This window comes from Sebastes fasciatus, chromosome 11, assembly GCF_043250625.1.
Source record: "Sebastes fasciatus isolate fSebFas1 chromosome 11, fSebFas1.pri, whole genome shotgun sequence".
Classification (NCBI taxonomy): Eukaryota; Metazoa; Chordata; class Actinopteri; order Perciformes; family Sebastidae; genus Sebastes; species Sebastes fasciatus.
In genome coordinates this window covers 22,046,332-22,058,533 of record NC_133805.1, presented here as the reverse complement: position 1 = coordinate 22,058,533, position 12,202 = coordinate 22,046,332, and the positions used below count along the sequence as shown (strand labels likewise).

The 12,202-nt window shown below is 39.3% G+C and overlaps 1 protein-coding gene across 1 annotated transcript in view; it reads left to right on the top strand.

Moving 5' to 3' along the window:
• Nucleotides 1-12,202, top strand: part of pth1r (parathyroid hormone 1 receptor) — a 56,791-nt gene that overhangs the window by 19,620 nt on the left and 24,969 nt on the right. The window contains exon 2 of the mRNA XM_074651570.1: nucleotides 7,580-7,682. Within this exon, the coding sequence (XP_074507671.1) occupies nucleotides 7,580-7,682 (103 nt within the window). The remainder of the gene's footprint in view (nucleotides 1-7,579; nucleotides 7,683-12,202) is intronic.

Genomic DNA, 12,202 nt, shown 5'->3' with positions numbered 1-12,202 from the left:
CCAACTGAAATTTCTCCTGTGTGCCAAGTGTGTGTGTGTAGGAGAACTAGCCGGTGTGAAATGTAGATATAAACGGATCATTCTAAGTAAACAAAAACACAACGATTGTTATTTTCAGGTGATTATACACTAAAGAAAACATACTTATTAATATTATATTCCATTTCTGCCAATAGATCCCCCTAAATGTTACATGCTGTCTCTTTAAATAAGCAAAATGATGACAAATTATTCCAATCAGAAGGAGCCCGAAACACAACAGGATTTTTAACAACTTCTTCAAATACATAGGGGACTATAAAGAGGATCTGATCAGAGCGTCATAGTGAATATTGTTTTTAGACAATAAGGTTAGAGTTAATGCATTTAAAAATAAATTGATTCCAGTGAAATTGACGTGTTTTATCTAGAGGGAGCCACCTAAGTGTGTCTAACAACCTAGTATAAGGTATATCTGCAGAGTCTATAATACATAACATTGAGGGGCTATGGATCTGATTTGATATGCATGATTGGTAGCCTATAGGGGACAGTCGGTGTACATCAACATCTTGTTTTATCTTTATTACAGTTCAGTGACTCTTTCCAGGTGCGTCACAGGTTATAATTTCTGCTGTTGGTTTGTTCCGATGAAGATGAAGAGGCTGTCTAAATCCCAACTGTTGTTTTGGCTCTCAGCTAGTGAGTGACTGAGCAGAGCCAGCTTTTGGACATTTAGTGGTCCTCTAGTGCCACCATCAAGCTTATCTCCAAAGTTCCCAACATTTCCCATAGTGCCAACATTGGGCTGAACTGAATGAAACACTTAAACCAATCTATCAGCTTATGAAAATGTTTTCTGTCATTTGCTAATTGGTCTAATCTTGCCAATCTGGATGTTCTTATTTAAGGGATTTAAGGATATTCCCCAATGAATGACCACAGTTTCGCCTTTTTGTGCATATTTGTTGCATACTTTATAGCTTACTACCTCCTATAATTCATCCTCCATGGAGCCTTCAGTAACAGTCATAATCATTCAGAAATACTGAAAAAAGTAATTCACTTATTGAATCAATCATTTAGTTGCATTAATGCAATTTCGTGTTTTGATATTGTTGTCGTGTAATGTAAAAGAAAAAGCAGTCCTTATAATCTCCAGTCCTTACATTCATTTATTCATATTTATCTTTTCAATTATTCAACTGTTGCAAATATATTTATAAGCAATCTACTGTAACACGAGGTATTTGTTTATCCAACACATTAATACCGAAGCTTAGTCAGTGGCCCTCGCTTCAAACTACGACACTCCAGGTACCCGTCTAGTGTCAGTTTTGGACGTGTCAGTTTCCGCTTGTTGCATGCATACAGTCTTTTCAAAATAAATTTCCAACGTAGGTATACTTAGTTTTTAGGTTTATCTGGTTAGATTTAGGCAACAAACAACTTGGTTAGGCTGAGGAAAAGGTTGTGGTTTAGGTTAAAATAAGTACGATTGTTATGTAACTTACATATGTTGACTTGGTTTCACATGGCTCTCCAGTGTGAAAGTCTTTATACTTCATCAGTTGCTCTGACCATCTAATATTGACATGGATGGGTTTACATTGGAGTTAGTTGAAAGCCTTGTGCGTCTCATACAGACGCTTAAGAGTGCCTCAAAGCGACGAGTTGGGAGTGAGAACGGGTTGGTTTATCAAGATGCTTTTTCTCTGTCTGGAGATGTTAAAAATCTGTACCACCACGGCAATGTTTTATCTTGGTAAAGAAATTGTCTTTTAACTTCACCTAACTTAACTTTCACAGAGGTCTCAGTGCAAAGGTCACAACCATTTGAAGCAGCGGCTTTTTGCTCAGAAATACTCTCCGCTGTCATGGTTGTTCGAATGTCTGGTTGGATACGATTTTTGTTCTGTGGTCTTGGGAGTTTTGTTTAGTCAAGTAGTTTTTTTTTCCTATTTAGACTTCTTTTTCATGGTCTGAGATACTACTGATGAGATCATCGGGCTGTATATTGGACTCGCAATCCATTGTTGACGTACCATAGATAATTACACGCCTTTCAACTCAGTGGCGCTTTTAGGGATCATTTAAACTTTTTGGTTACTCAACTTTTTTGCTTTGTGCTTTCTAATGAAAGTCTACCTCACAAGATCCAGCATTTCACTCTCTTATTCACTGCAGGGCATTTCAGGAAATGACTTTGGTCAACCACAACTTTCTTGAAAAAACAAAAAGCGCAAAGGCTGTCCACAATCAAGACTGTTGGTAATGTACCGGAAACCCAGTGTCTCCACTCAATGTATGCATGGCGTCTATCCACATGACTCCATTTTTACCATTTTTTAAAAATCTTTTTCCGTTTGCTACAAGATAAAAAAAGAAATGGTACCAGACAAGCTAAACCTTTATAACCAAATATAACTTAGATTCAAGTTGCTAAAATAATATAGAAACCAGATGCTGGAATTAGAACTTAAACAGTAAATGTACCTTCACTCACGTACGTCAGTATTTAGTCGCAGTGGTTCAACGCTGTCTTGACACAGCGGCCTAAAAACGGTTCTCTCAATATTGGTCTTATATCCTCGCAGAGAGCTGCAGTTTCAGTCATCAAGCCGCAGTTTGTGAAGACAAATAGAAACTTGTGGTTTATTCAAGTGGAGTTTGTATTCTAGCGACCAGTGATGAAAACGCACATATTTATATGGCGTGTATTTTTTCTAATTTTCATTTTTGGCACACACGCGAAAACGCATTTAACAAAAAGATTACTGTGTTTTGAATGAAATGCTGTAAATAAGAATGTCCATGTTTCTCCCTGTGAGAGTCGTGTTTACTCTGGAGGTTTGGACTGTGGCCAGTGGAGGAGGAATAGTTTTCAGAAATAATCAGGGGGCACACTTATTACCCAGGATTCTCTTCTTAAAACGGTAAATGATACTCTCCTATGTCCCTGCGAGCTGGCGTCTGCAGATGAAGGAAGAAATTTCCCCAGTTTTTGAGAAAGAAAATACACCCCGAAACCCCATCCATGCCTCATTTTAGTTTAATGTGTCACAGGGGCTCAAACTGAGCTTTAGAGGTTAAGATATTTGTTGGAACGACAGCTTCACTTACCAGGTTTGTAGAAAAAAAGCCAAAACACTGACGTAAAAAAGCAAACTGTGACTGAAGCGTATTAAACTGGCTGACGTTTCGCTCCACTTTGAAGTGTTTGACTGAAGTGAAAATGATCATGATGACAAAAACTGGAACATATAATATAAAGTAGAATCAGAGCCTGTTAATTTCCATTCAAACTGTGAAAATACACAATTACATAAGTGCCGAACCACTAATACGGTACTTTACCATGCAGTGATGATAATTACACTTGTCCTTTCAGAGCAGTTACCATCCAGATTCACTGTTTCTGGTTTCCTGTTGGTCCAGCTTTCACCTAAAGTAACACCAGCCAGTTATTCAGATGAAAATAGTGTGAATGTCTCCGGAGCGTTCAGTGGAATATTCTATATTGGCATAGTTAGCACAGCAAACAGGTAGTATCTATCCTTGTTCGCCTGCGGTCAAATGTTGTTCCATCTGTGGTTGTTTACTGTGCAAAGCCATAAACGTCTTCATTCTGTAACCTTATTCAGCTCTCAGACTGGACATCCTTATTTCGGGGCTGAAGGTAGTGAAAATATTGATGGATTGAGGTATTATGGTTTTCTGTGCAGCGAATCCCCGACGGCTCGGTATTTACAGTTTCATTTTAAGATCAGGAAATTACGCACTTGCGTCAGAGACAATGTATACACATCACATCAGATTTAGAAGTGCTTTAGCTGCTTATTTTAGATTATAAACAGGCACCAGAGAAGGCTTAAAAAGTCTGGAAGATGGCAACACTTTGCTGCAATAGGTGGTTCTCCCATCTGACTGCAGGATACTGCTTGGTGTGAAGGACTTATACTACAGTAACTGTATAAGCATTCCAGTCGTGGAACGTGAACTAAGTACATTTACTCAAGTTCTGTACTTACTGAAAGTGCAAATTTAAAGTACTTGAATTTTTCTTGAATGTTTCCATTTTCTACTACTTTATACTTCTACTTCACTGCACTTTAGTGTAACATATTGTGCTTTTTCCTCCACTAAATGTATCTAAAATGCTGCTTACATAGTAACGATAATGTAATAATATCACTCCAACAAGGGCCATTCTGTTGCATAATGAGTACTTTTACATTGGATACTTTAAGTACATTTGGTTCATAATACTTTTGTACTGTTTTGCACTCTCTTGAGTATCTTTACATCGTTGCATGACTATTTTTACACAAGTGTAAGGTCAGAATACTTCATGCACCAATGCATTTTTCGAAGTATAAAGAGAAAGCAACTAGAGCTGCAACGATTAATCGATCAGTTGTCAACTATTAAATTAATCGCTGAGCCCAGTTTGAGTAATTTGTTAAGAAAAAAAAATATCTCTGATTCCAGCTTCTTAAATGTGAATATTTTCTGGTTTCTTTACTCCTCTATGACAGTTAACTGAATATCTTTGAGTTGTGGACAAAACAAGACATTTGAGGACGTCATCTTGGGCAGTTAATGCTGTCATAACAATTATGTACTGTTGGATTTAACAAATGTATCATGTTAGAGATGCTGAAACACAAATATTAGTATGCAATCATCCACTTTTTAAAATGTTTTCTTTTTTTACTGTCACTCACAAATATTAGTTTGTCTCTAGAAAACAACATCTGACAAACAAATAAATCATGTGTCACCAAAGTGTAGTTACAGACAGACTGATGATAATAATTACACCGTCAGAATATCTCCACACTGCTTCGTGTTACACATCAAATGGATGTAATACATTTTTTAGAAGTATAATTGTGTGTATGTGTGTAAGCATTTAACCTCTTCGCTCTCTCTGTCTCTTTGGGTTTCTTTCTTCTCTGCATGTTGGGACTAAATTACCTCTTGACAGATTATTTTCCCATCACTATGTAAACCTGAGAGCAGATTTGATTTCTTTACATGCAGACATGTAATTTGTGTCTGAAGCTGACAAATGCAACTGCAGCTCAGCTGCTCTGAGCAAACGTCTGTCTTTAATTTGTACTGTTTGCTCTGCATCAGTGAACCAAAAAAAAAAGACTTGGAGTTTTTTTTTAGCCGGAGTTACCTCCAGGCTCACTGTACTGTATGGCACATACGTTAGCTTGTGTTTCATTGTGCGGATGCATTTTGCAACAGCATTGGCTCAACGCACCATGAAAACCCCTTCATGACAGCGTAAAAAATCCTAATGATTTGAGCGCTGATCTATGCTTTAATTTTAGCACTGGGCTCGAATGTCTCTGTTTTCATTTCCACTTTTCTTGTCACGCTCTGTTAAAAATGAATGTGGTCATTTTCAATACAGTCACATTTGTCATTGCCCAAAAGTGATCCGCGGGCAAACAGCGAGCCAGTCAGTGTGACCTATTAGAATGGAAAATGTTTCCATGGCTGGAAAACCACACCTGAGGAACCACGCCACTCCCAGACACAATGCTCAAAAGCTGAGAACATATAAGGTGTAAGAACTTGTCGGGAATAAAATGTCATTTTTTAGCGTGTTATAACTTTATCATGTCCGATTAGTGACCACACAGTGGATAGAACCACAGGAATACAAGCTGGGACTATAAACAACAAGTGAAACTGAGACTGCTTATTCAAGGAAAAGCATTCAGTCTTTTACAACCTTTTTTTTGCTTCATGACAGTTAAGACAGAAATAAATATACCACTTTTCTCATGAACACTTTGATGGGTGGACTGTTGCTGTCAAAGCACAATCTAATCTGACCTTCCAGATACAGAGCCGGCTGTCTAACATCCAGGCCACCCTGTTGCTTTTCCTTATATTCCGTGTGAGAAAATGTCAGCAGTGTACATTTTCAGGGATATTTCACAGAGAAAAAACGGATTTAGAACGTGCTGCCTGCAGCGCCGTAACCAGGGATGCAGAAAGTAGTGGTTAGAGGGATGTGAAGCAGCTGTGAAGAGGAAATCATGTCTGGAGATAGCAAAACTTGTTAATTCAATACTGTGTTATCAGACAAGTTGAAAAATGTAACTTAAAGCGAGGGTCCATTATTATTATCATTATTTCTTTTTTAGGTTTCATATCATTCTGTAGCTTCCCAGTGGTGTTTCTTATGCATTCAAATCTGAACATTAAAATTTTGGTCATACGTTTTAGTGTCAAAATGCTATCTTCCCAAACCCTTCTACTCCCACGTGATTGTAGGTTTCTGCATGATTACGCTGGTACAGATATAGCAGCCCGGTCTCACAAGAAGGCGTATGAATAGCACGACATCACAGGGACATTCCGTGTGTCTTTAGGACACATTATAGGCTTTTCACCTGTCATTTGTACGCCGTTTTTTGTGCATCATTTTACCAGTTAGGTTCAGGAAAAACGTCGTGGTTGGGCTTAAAATAAGTACGTAATCTAAATAAAATACATGCAGAAACAACGTAACATGTGTATGAAAAACACCTCACAAATGTCTCATAACTTGAAAGTACTGTGTTTGTTGGACCCATCCGTCTCCTCTCCCGCCCGCCATAAGCAGTCTTTCTTGCTGTTTATTCTACGTCACTAGCTCTGATCGTAGCATTTATACACGGATGCGATTACGTTGCAGTCAGTGCAGACTACGTGGCGTACAAATAATATGGCGAACGCAAGAATGGCGTTCTTATTGCTCGCTACATGCCTTTGCATTATGGTGGTCAGCAGTTAGCACTGCCGCCTCACAGCAAGAGGGTTGCAGGTTCAAACCCGATGCAGGTTTGGGCCCTTCTGTGGGGAGTTTGTATGTTCTCCCCGTGTTAGCGGGGGTTTTCTCGGGGTTCTCCAGCTTCCTCCCACAGTCCGAAGACATGCAGGTTAGGTTAATTGTTGACTCTAAATTGCCTGTAGGGTGAATGTGAGCGGTTACAGATAATTGAAGGATGGATGGATGGATGGATGGATTATCGTAGCGTTCATACACCTTTTCGTGTGAATGGGCTGTAGCCTATATATACATATATCCTTATCCATAGTTAGTGTATTATCTACAGTAACTTAGAACAATATCATGTTGTATGACTGCTGTATAAATAAAGAAAATTTCCTGAAAAGGTCTGTTTTTTTGTGCTTAATTACTCTAGTGTAACATTGTTTCAATATATCAAAATCAACTACTGTAAAATGCAATCCCAGGTAGGTCTACCTTTTAGATAATGGGTGAATCAGTATTGATTCAGTGTCATCTGGGAAGCTATCTGGGAGTCAGTTGATGCGATTCATGCTCCTTTTTACTCTAAAGAGAAAGGTCAGAATCTTTGCTTCACATCCAGATGGGACCATAAATGTCCAGTTACAACAACACCCTGTCTCGTATCTAATAGCCTCTTTTGACGGTTCAAAGATTTTTCTTAATGATGTTGTTGTTATTGATGGAGCTTGGCGTTTACAGCATGCGCCTTGCACATCACTGCCATTAACATGTCAATAATTCCCCTTATTAACTCTGTGTCTTTTTCTAATTTTGCAGGCTTACGCAGACGATGTGCTTACGAAAGACGAACAGATAGGCCTGTTGTTCAGAGCCAAACGGAAGTGTGAGGGGAACATCAAGTCAAAGCACAAGGTTCCTGGTGAGTAGACAAACAAGATGCTGATGTCAAAGTGGTAACATGTTCAAAAACACAATGTTAAATGCTGATTTAGCAGGTAAGATGTTTACCATTAGCATGCTAATGTATTTGCTCATTAGCACTAAACACAATGCACATATGGATTTCATTAGTTTTGCAGTTATTTGGTAAAAAAAACAAATTATTGGACAAATTAAAATTGATGTCGCTAGAGGTCAGGGGATCAATAAATCATTAATGTCAACCTCATAATGGTGCTAGAGGAAGTAGTCAGAGAATCACCAAAGCCAGTAGGATTCATCCTCAAGGGGCCATGAACATCTGTAAAAAATGTCAATGAACACCATACCAACACTTGTTTAGATATTTCAGTCTGGACCAAAGTAGAACGTCTGCGTGGTTAAAGAATAGCAGACCCTTAATCCTGTTGAAGGATGTCTTTTTTGTCTTTTTCTTTTTTTGTTTGTGTTGACATCTGTAATCACTCAAGGGCTGGTAGCTTTTGGTCCATCGTTTGCTTGTTTCAAAGGAATATTTTGGGTGTTTTGAAGTGGGGTTGTATGAGGAACTTATCCAGAGTCTGTGTATTACGTACAGTAGATGAGGGCACGCCTTCAGTTTGGAGGAACAGACAGTAGTACCGCCATGATGGCGAAGCAACGTACTGCTGTAGACGGGGGCAGCTGCAAAACATATTTTAGACATCTAAAAAAACAGGCTCCATCTACTGTAGGTAATACACTGACTATGGATAAGTAGCTCATACAATCCCACTTCCGAACTATCCTTTCTATCAGATTGTGATTTTTTGTCATGCCATATTAGAATAACAAAGGGATTTAAGTGTTGATGTTTGATTTTTGGATAGATAACAGATAAAAATCCATAAGCCTGTCCATCATGGATTGCGTATATCGACCAAATGCCTTGCTTAGCAACACTGAAGGAAACAAATTATGCAGGATGTGAGAGGTTTTGACGGGCTCATGTGATGGCAGGCTCCCACTTCATTAGCATTGATGAGGTCTCCAATAGTTTGATTTACCACTTCCTGCAACAAGTTTCTTCAGAGTCAGAGAATGCCAAAGGAGACAGAGCCTTTTATCGCAGCAAAATGATTTTATTTGTCAGGAGAGGCTCAGCTGTCGAGGGAGCCCCCCCAATGAATTCCAGCTGGAGCGAGCGGTTCATTGGGGAGTGCAATAAATCCCCCAGGGACTAAACAGAGCAGAACCCCATTTGGAATACACATCATGCACAAGGCAGGGGGATGCCTGTAAGATGTAAGAGAGGGAAAAGTTGGAGTGATGGAGGAAGAAATCAATCAACACAAAAGGTGAAGTCTACCAAGAACTGTGGGAGTAGACAGCAGCAGAGCCATGATGATCACACGAAGTGAGAGCGACTGTGAAGACCGCCTTGTTGTCCTGATTGAACGTGATTGGTGATTTGTTTGAATGTGTTTGTCGATGATAAGAGCTTACAGTTGATGATGTGCACACTTCAGCGCTCCACAAGAACCACCTTGATACTTAAATGTTAAACAAAGTTCATGATAGATACAGATTTTGGAGACTGTTTTTGCTGATACATTCAAATCAAATTCCTTTTAAGGAGCCATTCAGTTGAATGTGTACTGTTGCGGTTCTGTTTCCTTTATCCTCCCTGGAGCTTTCCGGAGGCTGGGATTGAAGGCAAAGCTGATCCTGGGGTGTATTTGTGTATTTATGGGTGTCTTAAGAGCACTATTTTCCAGCAGACCCCAGCATCTACTGTATCTCGCTGTGGTTACTGTCATTTCCCAGTTGATTGTTCGGAGGAGGATTTTGGACTCCACAGCCAAACCGATCGTATTATTTTCTCTTTAACCCCAGTGCATTGTGGCCGCGTTGAATTCTTCGTCCCTCAAAACGGTACCCCCTTGTAAATGAAACACATAATTAAAAATGTTTTCTTCCAGGCTGAGAACACAAAAGCTTTTGTTGACCGTTCCCACTAGTTACAGTAAAATGGTCCCGCGTGGTATTTTCCAACTTTTCATGGTTTTGATAAATGTCCACAAATCCCAAATTGGATTTTGAGAAATATGACAGAATTGCTACTATTGAGACCTGCAGGCGCCGGACAGCAGCTCGTGTAAGATGTCGAGGGGCTTATATAACGACGCCGTGCTTTCTTTCTCAAAGCGTGTGTAACAGGACGGCTGTGGATGCTAATGCAGAGCAGAGCAGTCAGTCAAACATTAGGCCTCTCTCAGATGAAAGTGTGTGCTGCCCATCTGTCCGCCACCGTGCTTAATCCGTCCTGACACGTCGAAGTGACTGGCAAGCCTGGTGTCGCACTTCACCAGCAACCTCCAAGCACATGTGCAGCTGTCTTTTCATCTACATAATGTTTTTAGACTGGATTTGAACCAAATTATAGAAATTTCACACAATCTTGATTAGAGACATGAGGGGCACATCTGTCAAATGTCTTAATAACTTCAGAATAGTTTGGCATTTTGGGAAATGTGCTTATTTGCTTTTTCGTGCAGACAGTCAGATGAGATCACTATCATGCATCTATATGAAGCTACAGCTAGCAGCAGATTGGCTTAGCTTTTCATAAAGACTGGAAACAGCTAGCCTGGCTCTGTCTGAAGGTAACATAATCTACCTAACAACACATCTAAAGGCCTTTACACACCGAGAGCGTGACGAATAAACAACATGAAAATACGAAATACTCGCCTGTGAATATTATATGTCTAGGGCTTTTATTGTGAAAGGCAAGAACGGAAGGAGTGGATCTGGTCTGTGCTGCCTTTGTCAAGATCGAAAAGGAGTAATAAAGTTTGCCGTCTTGGTTCAGATTACAGAGCTTCCGTGTCGTTGTTTCATAAATATAGCCACAACTCATAACTCATAATCGCCACGTAATAGTTGCGTTCTGTGTGAAAGTACTCATGACAAAAACAACTGTTCGAAAAAATATATTGACGTGCGAATTGATCGCATGAAAAAAACGGAGCAGTAACTTCCTGGCTAGCTGTTTTCCCCTGTTTTCAGTCTTTATGCTAAGCTAAGCTAACCGTCTGCTGGCGGTAGTTTCATAATTACTTCACAGACACGGGAATTGTATCAATCTTGTTATCCAACTGTTGGCAAAAAGTGAATAAGTGTATTTTCCCAAAATGACAAACTATTCCTTTAACTGTCCTTTAATTGTAAATGGGAGTCAGTATAATTTCTGCCATTTCTCCATGCAGTGTAGTGCTGGAACAATTAATCAATTAGTTGATAAATTGAAAAATAATCAAGAACAATTTATTGATTAACTAAAAGTTTTTTTTATCAAGGAAACATTTTCTCTGTTTTACGGGATAAAAGAATTAAAGTACATGTGTACTGTTGGTCGGACGAATCAATTCAACAAATCAAAGCAATTTCAGACATCACCTGGACTTGAGATGAGCATTTTTCTAAATTTTTTTTTAATTTTTGATATGTTAAATAATTAATCTCTTAATAAAGAACATTGTAGTATAAATAATAATTAGTTGCAGCCCTATTGTGTTGCACTTTATCTTCTTTCATGGTCACGTTTCTCAGTCTGTACATCAGGGAGGATGTTTCCACTGAATCTGGACTCTAACAAGCCCATCAGGGATGTCTGACTGGGATTGTGTGTAATGCCTGAGGTGCTTGTTTTGGGGGTACATTAGCACATCAGAGCGGACCTTCATACCTGATGCTGCTGGCACACACCGGATGTGACTCATCCTGTATGTGGCGGCTGTTTTCTGACCTCTTTTGGAAGGCTGCACATGTGTGCTCAACCACATAACAAATGAAGGAAATAAGATAAACATATTACCTTAATAAAGAAAAAAAGATGTGGTTGGTGTATGCCTGGATAAGCACATATGTGCTCATTTAACATGCTTGATTTGAGTTTTCTTTTACTTAATGGCACATGACTTACTTTGACTTCATTTCATTTGACCCTGATTTGAACTAAAGCATCTCATCTGGTTGTTTGTTTGTAATTATGTGGAAATCATTTAAAGTCGGGGTAGTGGTTTGTGTGTGACGCTGACTAAAATTTAGAGAGATGTGAGATAAAGTTCAAGGAAAGCATTACTCGTGCTTTCTGGTGACCCATGTAAGCATTTTCCCTGAAGCGGTCATTAGGACTTGGACCGAATTCCCTCCTGTAATTTTTTAAAACATTCTTCATCTTCTTGTATTGTGGCGTAACCTTGAATCTGCGGGTTGAGGTTAACTCAGAGAATAGCAGCAAGCGTGCATTTTGTAGGACTTTTTTGGCTCCACATCTGTATTTGTCTTGCATGTGTCCTGCCTGACCACCCCCTGAGTTTTTTTTTTTCTGGCACTGTAAACTCGTGGTTTTCTGTGCTATTATAGGAGATGTGGCGTGATGACTATTTTAAAACGCTAGTGTGAAACGTAGGATTTGAGCTGAGTAATGAATTGATCGTGCAGTTCCAGGTTCGCAGAGAGAGGATTAGAGGCTAA